The sequence below is a fragment of the Talpa occidentalis genome, unplaced genomic scaffold (genome assembly GCF_014898055.3).
Source record: "Talpa occidentalis isolate TD23 unplaced genomic scaffold, MPIMG_talOcc4v2.1 talOcc4.2, whole genome shotgun sequence".
NCBI lineage: Eukaryota > Metazoa > Chordata > Mammalia > Eulipotyphla > Talpidae > Talpa > Talpa occidentalis.
In genome coordinates, this window is record NW_023602073.1 from 34,471,365 (window position 1) to 34,487,749 (window position 16,385).

The 16,385-nt window shown below is 50.1% G+C and overlaps 1 protein-coding gene across 2 annotated transcripts; it reads right to left on the minus strand.

The window, feature by feature from the left end:
• Positions 1-6,228: 6,228 nt before the first annotated feature.
• LOC119251199 (patr class I histocompatibility antigen, A-108 alpha chain-like) lies at positions 6,229-15,818 on the minus strand. Of its 2 annotated transcripts, none has more exons than XM_037518622.2 (7): positions 15,479-15,818; positions 15,007-15,276; positions 14,494-14,769; positions 13,649-13,924; positions 13,414-13,530; positions 13,121-13,153; positions 6,229-7,817 (listed from the first exon to the last, which is right to left on the minus strand). In XM_037518622.2, exons 1-7 carry the CDS (start codon positions 15,492-15,494, stop codon positions 7,807-7,809), a joined length of 999 nt encoding a protein of 332 aa, XP_037374519.1. In that variant the 5' UTR covers positions 15,495-15,818; the 3' UTR covers positions 6,229-7,806. The 2 variants fall into 2 exon arrangements, with proteins under 2 accessions (XP_037374519.1, XP_054554495.1); XM_054698520.1 differs by lacking the exon at positions 6,229-7,817 and adding an exon at positions 12,343-12,709.
• Between the last annotated feature and the right edge of the window lie 567 nt (positions 15,819-16,385).

A 16,385-nucleotide genomic window follows, 5' to 3' on the forward strand; every position in this document is an offset into this window, starting at 1 on the left:
CACCAGTGAGAATGGCACATATTAAAAAAACTAGCAACAACAAATGTTGGTGAGGTTGTGGAGTAAATGGAACTCTCCTGCACTGTTGGTGAGAGTGCAAACTGGTCCAACACTATGGAGAGCTGTGTGGAGATTTCTGGACCTACTAAACATAGAGCTTCCATATGATCCAGCAATTCCACTCCTAGGTATTTACCCAGAAGTAACTAATTTAATGACAATGACAATTGCAGAAAGGAAGGAGCCCTCCCAACAGGAGCACTTCATCAGTGCCCTTTCTGCCCCAGGAAAGACTCAGCTCTGCTCCCAAGGCTCTGCCTGGGGCCTGCAGGCTTCTCCTCACAGCCGCCCTCTCCAGGGGCAGCTCTTCCTGCCTGCTGGTGTCTGCGCAAGCAGCTCCTTCTCCCTCCCCCCACTTTTTAAAAAATATAATAACCTTCTCTTTTGCAGAGACTAAAAGTCTCTGTCTTGTGGGGAAACGCACTGTGTATGTGAAAGGGGGAATCTGGTGAAACTTTTCTCAGAGGTGATCCAGGAACCCCAACTATGACCCCAGCACCTCTCCCAAACATCACTCCTCCCCACAGTCAATGTTATATAAAAACAAGGAAAGTCAGAGAAACGTTCAGCCAGAGGCACATCAAGGAGACCTGGTTGGAACTGAATGAGGCAAACTAGATGGGATTCTGGAACATAAAATGGACATGAGGAAAAACTAACGAAATTAAGCATGGAGTTTGGTGGTTGTGTCAACATTGCTTCATTAGCTGTAAAAAAACAGTAACAACTTTAGTCATGTAAGATGTTAACCAAGTGGAAATGGTGTGGGATAAACAAGAACTGCACTAGCTTTGCAACTTTTCTGTAAATTTAACAGTAATCTTTAAATGTTATTTTTTAATGTCCTCAATACTAAATAGGTTCTAGAAGGAAAAAATGAGCTACTTTCCTATTTCCTCAGGTTTTGTTATCCAGGGACTGGAGAGAGGGGTCCTGGGGAGAAAAGCTGGAAACCTCACACCCAGGGCTGGTTCCGGACTCTCCTCTCCTCTGAGCCCTGCTGCTCTGACTCCTCACAGAGCATCTCACCCCAGGAAGCCGCCCTCCAGGACCCCCAACTCTGCCCACCTCAGCCCCCGCCCCGTCCTGGCGGCTCCACCAAATCCGGAGCAGCGCGGCAGCGCCCCCGTGTGGCCACAGGGCTGAGCACAGGAGCCCAGAGCCGCCCTTTCTCCTGCTCAGCCAGGCCCTCCCCAGGCTCCCTGGGCCCCCAGCGGCAGGACAGGGATCTGCACACAAGGGGGCGCCCAAGTCTGTGTCAGTTTAAGTGTCCTCATTTTTAATCTCCAGTGGTCTCCAGGACATAACAACTGGTTGCTAGGTTCTGGGCAAATCCCCAAATATATAGGTCGCCTGTGTCCCCCCTTGGGATGGAAACTTAGATTCCAGGGTCCCTGTAATTTGTTTCTGCCTCTGCTTCCAAGGACGAAAGCCCCTCCTCCTGGGAATCACCTGACATTCTCCATCCTTTGGAGGAGGGGAGGGGCCTAGGAGAGCCCCCAGGGCACTGGCTAGGAAGATGGGGAGACTCCTGGAAAGAGAGCAGAGGATGGAAATGGGGGCTTAGGGGACAGAGGTGGAAAGGGGTGCAGTGGGGAGCCAGAGAGGACCCAGCAGAGAAGGGGCAGCATAGGGGACGCTTTGGGGGGAAGGGGGAAGGTCGGTGTGGGTGACATGGACTCTCACTGCGGGGCCGGGAGCATCTGTCTCCCCTGGGGGATGCAGCAGTGCTGGCCTGTAACTGCCCAGGGAACTGCGCACATCTGGGGCACACACACGCACACACACACACACACACACACATGCTGCTGAAGGAGAAGACTATAACAGGGGGCCCCCAGGGGAGGATCTGGGTTCCTGCCCAACCCAAGGAGGGTGGAGCTGAGCAGGGAGAGGAAGCTGGAAGGAGGCTGAGGAAGGAAGGAAGCAGGATGGAGCCAGAAGGAGACCTGGAAGAGGCACGTGGAGCAGAGAGACACATGAAGAAGCTGCACTTGCTTCTTGTCCTTTTGTTTAGGGGGAAAGTGATGTCCTAAAGCTAATTCCATACAGGCTTTGTGGACTCCACCCCCACTCCAGACCAAAGCCAAAAGACACTGGGAACTCCAAATCCCATCACCACCCCAAAGGAATCTGAGGGTGGGGTTAAGCAGCCAGGTTTGGTATAAAACCAGACATGTGGGCTTTGGAGCTCCCCCATCTTGGCTCTCCGCCAGCTCGCAGCTCAGCCAGCTCTGAGAGTGCCTTTGGGTTTCCAGGTCGGCGGATCGGGTAGGATTAAAGACTTTATTTCCCTATTTTCTCCCTGAGTTGTACATTTCCTCAATTCCCTTTCCCTTGTAAATAAACCTTTTATTAACCTTTTGTGTGTGCCTGCAGTGGAGTATTAATAAGTCCCTTTTAAGCGCACAGGTGAGGACCCACAGCCAGGCAACCTGTTTTATATCGGGGCTGCTCTGTAACATTTGGAACTAGGTGAAACAGACGTGGGTGAGAAATCCATGTGGAGGTGACAATGGCAGCTTTCATCTTGATTTTGCTCTTTTCCTTCCAGTCTTGTCAGCCCCGCCCACCCTTTTCTATGGGTCCTGCCGGGAGGTGCTTTAGACTGTGACAGGCTTTCAGGCCCTGCTTGGGCCAACCCTGTTTGGCTGAACATTTACCCACAAGGGGATGGTGACTTTGGTGCTTGATTTGGAAACTTTATTCTTTCCTTTTTCTTTGCTGTACACTAATTGTAGTTAAGATCCTTTCCATTAAAGGTCTTACATATTTTGTCTTGATGCGGGGGATGGCAAAGAGATGGGGGAGATAGATGGTTAAGGGGAGTCCCCCTCCTTATCCAGAACATCCCCACTCAGCTCCCGAATGCTGGGGTGTCAGGGAGATTCAGGGAGCCAAGATGAGGGCAGAGCAAGGCCTGTGCTGCCCTGGAGGACCAGCCCTGGGGGCTGATTCTGGGGCTCCAGGGCCCCACTCCCTGCAGGCAGGGCAGAGTCAGCCCCGCTCACAGCTCCAGGCTGCTGACAGCCCCTCTGTGCTGTGACCCTGCAGACACTGCTCTGGAGACAGTGTGAAAAATAAATGAACAGCAAAATTAAGTGGAATCTGAAAACAGTAGAAATAATTTTTTTAAAATCACGTTTATTTTGAAGGACACTTCAGGGGATGTGGAATTCTCATCTTGTTATAGGACAGGGAGAGGGGCAGCCCAAACCCCGCAAACCTGCCTATTCTACATGGGTTCTGCCATCCGCCGCATCAACACAAAACACATGAGACTTTAATGGGAAAGAACTTTAATAAAGCTAGGAAACAATACAGGTAAGGCAAAGAGTCTAGTTTTTAAATGAAGCACCCAAAGTTACCCATCCCCTCGTGGGTAAAACTCCATCCAAATGGGATTGGCCCAGAACAAGGCCCCAAAGCCTGCTATAAGTCTAAAGCATCTTCCAGTGGGGACCCACAGAAAAGGGTCACAAACAACTGGACAAGCCCGGAAGGAAAAGAGCAAAATCAACATCAAGATAAAAGCTGCCATTGTCACCTCCCCACGGGTGTCACCCACATCTGTGTCACCCAGTCCACGACCAAAAGACAAGCACAGTTTCTTCACGTGTCTCTAGGCTCCATGTGCCTCCTCCAGGTCTCCTGGCTCCATCCTGCTTCCTTCCTCAGTCTCTTCTGCAGCTTCTCCTCTTCCTGCTCAGCTCCACCCTTCCTTGGGTGGGGCAGGGAACCTGGAACCTCCCCCTTTCCTGGGGACCACCCTGTTACAATCTGACAGCTCATTACTATCAAGACTTGACTGTGACATGAGCTACTCTGGTCTCTGGTGTTTCTTGCGAGAAAACAGCCACTGATCACTTTATCGCTTAATTTTTGAATGGTTTATACCAAATCATTTCATACTTTCCACCTAATACAAAGATCTGGCATCTGGCACAGTCTCTGAGGGGGAGGCATGAAGAGGGGCCTCACTCAGAAGCTCCAGCTCTGGGTCCCACGAGGCAGCGATGGGACGAGATGTTGGCGGCTCTGAATGGCCGTGATCAGCGTGAAAGGACCTGCCTCAGAGCTCCTGCATGTGGCTCCTGGAGAAAACCCTCAGGTCCTTGTCCTGTGGGCGTCCCCTTAGCTGAGGGTCCACCGTGTGCAGGGAGTCACCCCAGAGAGGGACCAGGAGGGGAACCGGGGCGGGAAGTCTCAGCCCCTGTGAGCCTGACTCTGACGTGGCGCGTTCCTTCTGCTTTATTCTCCTCACGAGGAAGAGCCAGCAAGTCAGACACACTCACAGGGGGAAGTGTCTACTCTCTTGTGTATCACAGAATTGGTGGAAAATTGAAAACCAACACAATCCACCTTCTTGAAACAAATTATTTCCATTCTGCCCACATGAAAAATAAGCTGCCTCCCACTCAAGGCCCCTAAAAGTCTCTTCCATCACAGAAACAGCGTGACGTCAGCATCTCATCACGTGACTCAGGACCACGCACAGGAAGCTCCTTGAGAGCATCTGTGCAGTGAAGCCTTCTGTGCTCAGCTCCTCATGGGCTGAGGCAGTTTCCTGCCCCACAAGCCCTCGATGAGGATACAGTGGAGGACAGACACAGGATAACTTGCAGACACATTTTTAAATATGTTTCTAAAGGAATTTGAGATATAACTTATGACCATCGAGTCACTTGTTGACGGCTCAACCTCTCATGTCCTTTTGGTAAGCACAAAACAGGGCAACCATCATGTACTCTATCTTGTGAACATCTCCGTCACCACAACAACCTTGTTTCCTGGGCCTGGGCCCATGGGCACCACCCCTACCTTTCCCTCCCCAGCTCTGGGCAGCCAAGAGCCCACTCTCTGCCTCTGGGGACAGACTGGGGAACTTCTCTCTAAACACATCCCAGGTGACTCTGCCCTTCAGACCTGCAGTTGGGCATTTGGGGTCCCCTAGCCCAACACATACTGGTGCCCAGGAACATACTCCACTGGGTGTTAAGGTCACAGAGAACCACATTACCCCACCCTGGAGGCCCTGCAGCCTGGGGTGTGTGAGGAGAGAAGGGCTGCAGTAGCTGCCTCAGAGGGGGCCAAGGGTAGAGCCAGGGAGGTTACTTCCTCTGCAGGAAGGGGACATGGGAGCTGGGTCTTGAAAACCACATGTGGGCACAGGAACAGAAGTGGCTCAGGGAGCTGATGGAAGGCCGACTACGTGACCTCAGCAGTTACTTTCTGTGTGACCTCAGAGATTCCTCCCCAGCACTCTGTGAATTGGGAAGTGATACTGTCCTGACACCCCTCCCCCATTCCCTTTCAGAAACAAGGACATGGAGACTGGGGGGCTATGTTAGTGCCCAGGTCTGAACCCCAGCCACCTGGCTAATGTCTGGGCCTCCCACCCGACACCATCCTGCAAACTGACCAGGGGACCAAGGTGGCAGTGACCCTGGAGCCCTCACCACCTGCTCCAGATACCACACATTTCTGGGCTGGCTTTGACTAAAGACAAAATGGCAATAGTAGCTCATCATTTAATCACCTTTTTGTAAATGAATTGAACTTACTAAACAAAAAGGCACAGTGCCTGATTGTACCAAAAAATAAAACCCAACTCTATGCCTCTCCAGGAGACCCATTGGAGCTAAGATAACCAACAGGATTGAAAAGTTCTTGGGAAAAAACACAATTTAATAGGGGCATCCCCAAAATTGCAGGGGCTGCTCTATAACATAAAATAAATTTCCAGCTAAAAAAGGTAACAAGAGACAGGGATGACCATCATCTGATTAAGGAATCCTACATCAGGAAGACATAACACTCATCAATACACATGCACAAAACAAAGGAGCAGCAAAATATATAAGGCAACTATTAACAGATCTGAAAACAGATATCAGCAGCAACACAATGGTGGTAAAGAAATTCAAGACCCCACTTTCATCAAGGACACATCACCTGACAGAACTCAGGGAAACTATAGCTTTAAGTGAGGAATTAGACCATGTGGGCTGAATAAATATTCACAGGGCGCTACACTCCAAAAAGCTGAATACATATTCTTGTCAGGTGCACCTGGAATAGTCTCCAGAATACACCATTTGTTTGGTCACACAAGTGTCATAAATTCATGATGGCTTAAATCATATTGCAAGGTTCAGCGCGGTAAAGAAGAGCCAGGCTAAGTTTCTCAAAGATGGGGAAAATTTGTTGTGCGCCCGGGAGAGCTTCACGGACCCAAGGTGGGGGTCAGTAAAGCCGCGCACATTGTCAGGGGGAGGCAGGCTTTTATAGAGTGAGGAGAGGTCAGGTGGGAAATTGGGTTCATAAGGTGGGAAGAACTTTGTAGGGCATGAAAAGATTCATGGGGCAAGTAGAGGTTCTTTGTCTGAGAAGAGACCCATAGGGGGAGGGGGGAGCCTCATTGTCTGAATCCTCCAGGCAGCTTCCGCATTCCTGCCCTCAGGTGGGCTTCGTGGTGGGCTTTTGCATTCAGGCCTCCTGCATGGACCCTTCACCATCACCACCAGAAAGCCACAAGCAGAGCCAGGAATGGAATCTACAGGCACTTTCACTTTTCAGATCACTGGCCATTGATCTGAGAGAATGGGGGGCATCGCACCCTGAAGGGCCCGTCTCATCTCCAGCTGGCCTTGTTATAATCAGTTACACACAGACAGTCACAGCAAAGAGCTGTCAGAACAGCCTGTCACAGTTATTGTTCCTGGTATCCAGCATGTTCAGCCTCCAGACTGTTATCAGGTCCCGGCCTCACCCAGACACTACACCATCACAGTCAGTTTGCATGAATTCAACAGGAACAGAAATTATTATGCAGACCTTTTAATTTTGCTTTGTTGGAACTTATAAGAACCCTCAGACTAAGAGCTTCTGAAAGCCAGGAGTCAGGGCTCAGGACCACACCAAGGTCTCACCATCAGATTTGGCCTGCAGTACCTAGATCTTCCAGGAACCCTCTCTTGAGGTTCCCAAGACATCTGGGGTTTCTGGGCCTCACAAGGGGTTATTCTTTACACTCATGACAGACCTTTTGTACCCCTAAAACAAGTGCCAGGTTATTGTTTCCTTGTAGGCTCTGAGATCAGTCTGGTTTCTGAAAACACAACATTCCAGACAAAGCCTTGGTAAAATACCCGTATTTCCAATTATCTATTAAAGAAAAGGGGAAACAGAACTTTATTGGATTTATGAAAACAAACACTTTTTTAAGATATATTTACTTATGTGCAGAAGAGCTGGGGTGAAGGCCAGAGGTGGTGGGGGTTGCAATGGTGAGAGGATTCATCAGAGACAAAGTGGGGAACGGAACAGGCAGATCTACTGAAATACACTGCTGAGGGGAGCACCAGGCACGACAGGAGAGGTCTGCCGCGCCACGGGGGTCAGCTACCTGGCTAGGGATCCAACTCAGGCCATCATGGTGTCTTCCAGGCGTCTCCTTCTACGTCTCTAAGTTCCCAGTTCAAGTGCAAAGCCAAGAAGCAAGGCGGCTTCTCCACACGTTTCTCTCCTGTGTGTCCTCCCGGTGCTCTCTGCTCTGAGAAACCTTCATGTTCTGAGCAAACAGCCCATCAGAACAGCCCGTCACAGCTGACACTCCCAGTGTCCGTCCTGTTCAGCCCCAGAACTTGTCGTCAGCCTCCCGGTTATCCTGACCCTGGTACATCTGAGGGAATCAGTGTCCAGCCTCTTCCTCTTTGGGGCATCAGCAGGGCGGGAATCTCAGTGTCAAACAAGAGCTTTAGTTCAAAGAAGATAGATCATGAGTCATGTAGCGTGTGTGTGCAGCCTGTGTGTGTGCAGATTCCTGTACTAGGTATGGGCCCTTCCTCCCTGGCCCCCTCTCAGAAGGACAGAGCTAAGGTAGCACACAGGGCACTGTCTATGGTTCTCACCCGTGTGCTCAGTTGCAACCACTCAGGCTCAGGGAACAGCAATGAGGTTTCTTTAACAAACAGGAGAGCAGGGAAATAAAGAGTTTCAAAGGCCTCAGTGGCAGCTGTTCACCGCAGATAGTGTCCATAGCATTCAATAGCCCCAAATTAAGGCTGCCGTGCAAGGTGGTACAGTCCTGTCAGGGAGGGCCTGGAGCTGGTGGCACAGCCATAAGCACTGGGCCAGGATCCAACTCACAGTGGCAGCAGGAGGTGCTCCCAGGAGGTGTTCACCTCTGAGGAGACACCCCAGCAGGCACAGCCACAGTCTGAACACTGGGCGGGACAAGAAGGAGGCAACAGCACCAGGAGGTGGTGCCAGCCAGTCAGCAGCAATGACAGGTCTCAAAGGTGACCTTGCTGCTGTACCCCAGTGGGCAACATGCCCTGGGGTGGTGTGGGGGGGAGAGAGAGCGCCTCTGCTTCCAGATTGGCTGCCGCCTTTGTCAAAGACACTGACGGTGGCTGGTGGTAAAGTGCCCCCACATACTGTCACCCACTGCCACTCCCGCTGCAGGTTGCAGTGGACACAGCTGTCAGGGAGGACTGGGCCCTGTCCTCAAGCAGTGGCCTCCTGCAGCCTGCCAGAGCAGGTAGGGTTCCATTCAAACCCAGCTGTGTCCCAAGCTCTCATGCCTAGCCCAGTGAGGTGGCCTCAGCGAAGCTGTCCTGTGGCACCTACTGCAGGGCAGCCTTGGTGCTGCCCAGAAGCAGCTCCTCTGGGGGACAGGGGAGGGGACCCTAAGCCCTAGGGTCTTCTTTGTTTAACCCTGGCTTGCTCTGGGGGAGGGGCCCTCTGAAGACTGCCTGCCCCCTGGCAGGAAACCCCCCTCTGCCACCACTTCTAGAGCTGTGCCCACCAGCTCCCAACTGCACACGCAGGTGCCAGGGCAGGAAACCACCACCGCTGCTGCCAGTGCTTTCAGATTCCTGCTCCCACCTGCTCTGGCAGGCTGCAGGTCTCTGGCTATGCCCACTGGGGTAGCCCCACCAACAAACCCTCATGTCCCACCACTCGGGGCAGGAAAGAGCTGGGTAAGCCACAGGGATCTGGAGTCAGTGTCACACACTATACTATTATATACAAACATACACACATTCACATGTATCTATTAATGCCTTTAGTAAATTTTACTTGAAGATTTCTGTTGTAAATTTGTATCAAATGAGTGAGAAATCCATCCAGGAATAGTGACAGGCCCTTCATATCTCTACTTCACAGTCTGAAATGTTGGGTCGCATCCTGACCCCTCTATCTCACACCCCAGATGTTACATTAGGAAATGCTGTAAAGTCCGTCTCTAAATATAGCTAGCTCCAACGACTTCCTATTATTTTCCTGATCACACCCCATAAAGCTACCAAATTTTCCATCCTAGAATCTGTCCTAGTTTCCTACATTTATCTTCTCACCTCTCACCTTCACCTCTTGATTCTGTACAGCAGCCAGACTGAGGCTTCTAAAGAGAAGTTGCACCACATCACTCTGTCCAAAAAGGTCCATTGATAACACATCTTACTCAGAGAAAAGATTATGAAATCCAAACCAAACTTCAGTGACAAGCCTAAATATTTGTCAATTATTTCCTTTTATAGAAAAGGATAGGTTTTTCACTTTGAAACATAGCAAAAGCACAGTTTAGTTAAAAATCCAGCAGCCAAACATACTACTTGGCCATCAAGTTTCCCTTTCTAAATTCACTTATATTCACATAATTCTACGCTTATTACATAATGCTTTTAAAAATAAAAACCATCAGAATCTTTGGTTAAATAATATCACATCTGGACTGAATCATGGTAGTATGGATATTTTTTTATAAATTCCAGTTTATTTATTCATCAGTAAAATGTAATATTTGACAATATCGCTAGAGAATAAGTTTCCTCTGTGTAGGGAAATGACAGTGTCATCACACCTGCTATGAAGTGGGTCATTTGCAGTCACTACTAGATTATAACAGAACTGCTCTCATACTGAGGCTTCCCTGTGAACAAAGTACTACAAGCAGTCATTGCCAGACCAGTATGGAACACGGAGCTCACTCCTGACACCAGGCACCACCTGAATCCTGTATTTATGTTTCCGTGTTAGGGTGCTGAGCCTTGGTGCTATTAAGCACAATGAGTTTTTCTTAATGAATGTGGTGGGTTAAAACAAAAGGTCCCCTCAATCATTTACTTTCCCTCCACCTTTTTAAAAAATATTATTATTATTTTTTTTAAAGATTTATTTTATTTATACAAGAATTGGGGTACAGGCCAGATGCATGAGAGAGTGAGAGGATTCACCAAAGACAGAGAGGGGAACAGAAAAGGCAGACTGACGAAATACACTGCTGAGGGGAGCAGCCGGTGAGACAGAAGAGGTCTGCTCACCATGTGGGTTGCTCCGAGGCCGGTGGGGATCAAATAGGCACTGCAGAGGCTGCGGACAGCTTCACAGCGCTGTGCTCAACCACCTGCAACACCAGGGAGACCCTTAAAAATTATTGATGAGACAATATAAGTTACAGATTCACTGGCCTGAAAGACACAGTCACCTCTTAGGTCACACTTGGTATTTACGCAAGAGGTTGGTTTCTCTTGGTCTCTCAGCATGACCATCCCTCAGCAGGGCCCTCAATGTGGAGATTCAAGTGCTACCATTGCTATGTCTCCTGGCTGATTATAGATTATTTTCCCTCATTAAAAATATTTAATAAATGGGCAATAATCTCAGCCTTTGTAACCTCTCCATCGAAAAACTATTCATTTTCACCATTTCCTGCTGGCTGCTGTGCTATTCTTCTGTCCCCTTCTTCACATAATAGTGGTCCTTTCCCTTCAAAGGAGGAAGAATTTTTGAATGAAGAAGAGGTGAAGGTGTGTATGGTGAGTTGAGCCATTAATAAATGTCCTTAAGAATTGAAGATACAAAAATCACCATCATGAATGGAAACTGTCCAGATATTGAACAAGATGTACAACCTAAATAAGCCAGCTTGTGGACCATTCACTAATAATGAGTTGAATCCAATCATTCGAAAACTCTCATATGTTGTCTTATAATTTGCTGTATCCTCTCAGCTCCAGCGGGAACAATGAAATGGTGAGAATACTTAATCCATGGTAATGATGTAACAGTAAACAATTTCTTGTGAGATTTGATTCTTTAAAAATTGTGGGTGTTGGGCTTCTCTGGTTGCCTAAGGGTTAACTATAGCACTACCACTGAGAAGGTCCACTGCAACAGCCTGAGTGGGTCCCAGGCCAGGGAGCTGACCCACATGGTGCAGCAGACCTCCTCATCTTGCCCACTACTCCCATTAGCAATGCATTTCAGTATATCTACCTATTCTGCTCCCCACTCTGTCTCTGGAGAATCCTCTCATGCCTCTGCCCTACACCACTGGCCTTCACCCCAGTTATTCTAAACAAAAATTAAAAAAAAAAAACTTAAAAAATTTGTGGATGTTTCATTAGGGAATTATAGATAAATAATAACTCAGTGTTGCAAAGGAAAAATAAAGGATAAAAGCATCAAAATTTCTTACTATCAGGAGAAAAACAATTTGTTGGAAGATATCAGCTTCTGGCCATGTGGGGGATATATAAGTGTTATAAAAAAAGTCATAATCTGCAGCATCAAGTACAAGATCCATCTCAGACCCAGCAAACGGCAGAGGCTGGGGACCCAGTGGTGGTGCAGGTGCAACAAGACAAAATGGGGCACTCAGTCAGCAGCAGTCAGGCTTTGTCATCAAATGAGTTTGATGTCAAACTAGAGAGGGTCTGTCCATCATCCAGCGCTGCTGGGCCAGGAAGCCTGGGCTGGTCTGCAGCCCTGGTCAGCTATAGGCGCAGCCTGATGGGGGTCAAGGGTTAGTTTTCAAGTTTGGCTTAATCTGGCCCTTTGTTTGCTTTCTCTACATTCAGATATAAGTATTTCTCTTTTTCCTTTTGACTTTTCCCTCTTCCATCCATGTTGCCACAGTGGCATGAGTTATGTTTTCTGACCGTGGATGCTACTTCATTACACAGGGACATACATCACCTGTACATGCACATACATGTATACATGTAATCCCAGCTTCTTCTTTATTTGTTACCTGTCTGGGGCATTTAGGTTGTTCCCATAGCTTGGCTACTGTAAATAGTGCTGCAGTGGTGACGGGAGTGCAGGTCTCTTCACAGGAGAGTAGAATTGCTGGGTCCAATGGCAGAAACACATTCACTCTTTTTTTTTTTTTTTTATAAATGAATGGTAATTGTATCTTTTTTTAAAAAAAAATATTTATTTATTCATACAAGCACTGGGTACAGTCAGAAGCGCGGGAGGGTGAGAGAATTCACCAGAGCCAGAGCGGGGAGCAGAGCAGGCAGAGTGATGAAGTACACTGCTGAGGGGAGCAGCGGGTGGCAGGAGAGGCCTGCGCGCCATGCGGGACCCTCTTCCGGTAGCCAGGGAGCAGCCAGGGATCGAACCGGTGGTCAGAGGCTGGGGGCAGCTTCGCAACCCAGCGCTGAGCCGCTGCGCCACCCGGGAGGCCCACATTCACTCTTTTAAGAAACCTCAATACTGTTTCCATAAGGGCTGGCTCAGTCTATATCCAAACACAATGCAGGACTGTCCCCTTTTTTCCACATCCTTGCCAGCACTTGAGTTTCTGGTCTTTTGGTTATGGGCCATTCTTGCAGGTGTGATGTGGTTTAAACTATGGGAACATAAAGCCAGAAAATGTGGGCAAAAAGAAATCCTGTAACACTCAGGCCAACACAAGGCTGTCTCACACTTTGAAAGAAAATAATCATGAAGAAATTCAGGTGAACTACCTGAGTGTTAACATTATCAATGGTCCACTGCATTCTCAAGATGTCCTCCTGAAAGCATCCCCATCACCTAGTCCCAGAATCTCTGCCTCAACCCCCAGCCCCACTGCAGTCTTCCAGGGTCTCACCTATGAGATACACTTAAAAGTGCTGGGACTGTGGCTGCCTGGGCGAGAACACAACAAAACTTGGTCAGAGATGAGACCACAGGAGGGATTGATGAGAGTGACTACCCCATGGGCTTCATCTACACTGTCCCCAGGGGCTCAGGGATCAAACCCCTGATCCACACTTACCTGGAGCCAGAGTGTAGCTTCTTCCTTCTTCACCTGTGGGAAGAAGCATCATGTGAGACCAGGGAGCAGTCAGGTCAGAAGTTCTAAAGGAATCTTCTAATCCTAGACCACTGTGAGTAAAGACCCAGGTCAGGACTGGGAAAAATGAAGAAAGGAGGTGAGGGGGGAACTTGGCCAAATGCCCTCTGGGCAACACACGTGTGTGGATGGTACTTCCCATTAACCAGGCAGGGCAAGTTCTCCCTGGGACATGAAAGTCCCCAGTGGACAAGATCCCCCACTCCCTTCCCTACCTGAGCGCTTCTTCCTCCACATCACAGCTGCAGCCACCGCAGCTCCAGTGAGCACAGCTCCAAGGACTGGGCCAGCAATGATGGCCACGTTGGGGTTGAAGGACTGAGGAGGGGGCACTGGGAGGGAAGGGAAGAGGAGGCTGAGCCCCAGGCCTCATCCTGCCCCTCTGAAGTTCTCCAGAAGGGCTCCTGATTCCTCTGAACAGAAGCTGAGTGCCCATGACCCCCTCCTCACCCCATCTCAGGACTTGGAGCTCCTCCAACCCCTCATGCTGCACATGGCATGTGTATCTCTGCTCCTCTCCAGGAGGCACCACCACAGCTGCCCACTTCTGGAAGTTTCCATCACCCCCAGGCCTGGTCTCCACCAGCTCTGTGTCTTGAGTCAGGTTCTCCCCATCTCGCTGCCAGGAGAGGGTGATGTCCGCAGGGTAGAAGCCCAGGGCCCAGCACTTCAGGGTGACCTCATGGTCAGAGGTGAGATGGAGGGTCACTTGTGCCTTTGGGGGATCTGGGAAGGGTCAAAAAACTCACATTTTGGGCTTTTCTTTCCTGGACACTAAAGTAGCCTCACTGACCACCCTCCTCAGAAGGAACATGACAATTGGTTTGGAGGGAAGAAGCACAAAACCCAGAAACCAGCCTAGTCTGGAGAATCTGGGATAAACAGGTGAGAGCCCAGGGTAGGAACATACAGGTCTCTAAGGAGAACACAGACTTTTGCTCCTGACCTGGTTGGAGGGTGAATGACACAGAAAGGCAGAAGTCGGACCCAAAAATGTTCTTAGATCAAAAACAAGGCCTTGAAAGAAACACTCATGGTTCCCAGGATGGCTGCTGGGTCAAAAGGATCCAGGGAGAGTTATTTCAGGATGGCCTCCCCTCCCTCAGGAGAGACTGGATTCCTTAACTGTCCAGAAAAGTAGTGTCTTCTGGGCGAGTCTCTCTCTAGCACAGAACATGAAACCCAGGGGACTCTCCCTCTCTGCCCAGAAAGCAGCTGCTGTTCTGCCCATTATTCCATTTTCTCTGTAGTGCTCTAGGAGGGAGTGGGGTCTGAGGCCTTGTGGCCCCTGTTACCTGTGCGCTGCAGCACCTCCTTCCCCATCTCCAGGAGTCTGAGGAGCCATGGGAAGCACCTGCTCTGCACACTGTCCCTGACTTGCTTGGCCCTGCCCGCCGCCTCCCACGCGCGCTGGGTGATCTGAGCCCCCGAGTCCGCGGGGGTCCAGGAGCGCAGGTCCTTGCTCAGGGAGATGAAATCCGCGCCGTCGTAGGCGAACTTCTCATACCCGCCGAGGAGGTTCCCGTGGGGCCCCACTTCACAGCCACACATTTTCTGGAGAGTGTGAGACCCTGAGACCCCACCCGCAGTGGTCAGCGCAGAGGTCACCATGAAGTCACCCCGCCCTCTCACCCTGAATAACCCTAAACTGAAAATGAAAGGGCAGACAGGAGAGTCTCTTCCCGGGGGAGGGGCCTGGCAGATCCACCAGCCTCGAGGGGTCAGTGGACCCTGAGACTCGGGACACCCCGGCCTTATGGTGGGAATGGGGGTGTGACCTGACCCTGGCACCCCTCCGCGAAGCTCACCATCCTCGCTCTGGTTGTAGCGGCCACGCAGGTCCCTCAGGAGAGTTTCGAACCACTGTGCGTTGTATCTTTGCCTCTGAGTCTCCTCATCCAGGTCCTCCTGCCCCACCTGCCCCGCCCAGGGCGCCCACAGCTCCACACTCTGGCCTGGAGAGTCGCTGTCGAACCGCCCGAACTGCGTGTCGTCCACGTAGCCCACGGCCAGGTAGTGGGGCTCCCCAAGGCCGGGCCGGGACATCGCGGTGTGGAAAATCCTCAGGGAGTTGGAACCTGCGGCAGGGGACCGGCCCAGACTCAGGGGGGCCAGAGCACTCAGGGGAGGCGGGAGGGACAGAAGGAGCCAGAACACAAGGGGCTTGAAGGGGTACAAGAGGTTGGGGAGGAGATGAGCCTTTCCTGGGGTCCTGCACCCGCAGGGGGCTCCTGGCTCCTCCCTCCTGGAGCAACAGTGTCCAGCTGGACACGCACTCACCCTCCGGGGTCTCCATTAGGGCCAGGGGCCCCCAGAGCAGCAGCAGGAGGGTTAGGGGCACCACACTCCATCCAGGGTCCTGGGGAGAATGAGTTCAGGAGGGTCCTTGGAGACTTTGTAACTGGTGCAGCCATGATACTATTATCTTCCCTGGACACCCCCCAGGAAATGGGGAGAGAGAATGGGGGTGAGTGTGGGGTCATCAAGGCTGCACCACCCCACAGAGCCTTTGAGAGGGAGACATGATGCTGTAACAGTGTGACATCCACAGACAGGGGAGGCTCCAAATTCCCTTCCCCACCTTAGGGGGGAGTGGATTTGGGCTGGGAGAGGCAGCAGCCTGGAGGAATGAAGAAAATAGAAGTATTTTCAGATAATTGTGAATATTGATACTAAATTAAAACTGTATAGGTGGTAGTTTCTCAAAGGTTATTTTGAGAGTGAAACCTGAAATAACATCACAGAATATTTCCTTACATTCTCTTACATTTCCATAGTCCTCTGGTATGGCTTTTTTTTTTTTAAGGTGATGCATTGTTTCACTAAGTTACATAAATCTTTAGTGCTGATTAAACTAGAGTCAAATTATCAAAAAATGTTTTATTTTTTAATTCCAAATTTCAAAAGAAAAACTCGTACTGTAAATTGACAAGTAGTGATGCACTCAATTTTTCATAATTCTGGATTTCTCTGAGAGCTTATATTGTATCTATCACACAAAATTACTGTCATTTGCCAATTGTTGATTTTCTTCAAGAAACATTCATTCGGGCCTCCCCGGTGGCGCAGCGGTTGAGCGCTGGGTTGCGAAGCTCCCTGCGGCCTCTGCGGTGCCGGTTCGATCCCCGGCTAGTCCCTGGCCACCAGAGGAGGGTCCCACATGGCGCGCAGACCTCTTCTGCTGCCT

Bases quoted from the DNA above. Each gene is read 5' to 3' on its own strand.
- LOC119251199 (XM_037518622.2), bottom strand. The intron at 14,770-15,006 runs GTGAGCTTCGCG...GTGGGGTCTCAG, and splicing joins CTACAACCAGAGCGAGGATG to GGTCTCACACTCTCCAGAAA. The intron at 13,531-13,648 runs GTGAGGAGGGGG...CTTCCCTCCCAG, and splicing joins GCTCCAAGTCCTGAGATGGG to TGCCCCCTCCTCAGTCCTTC.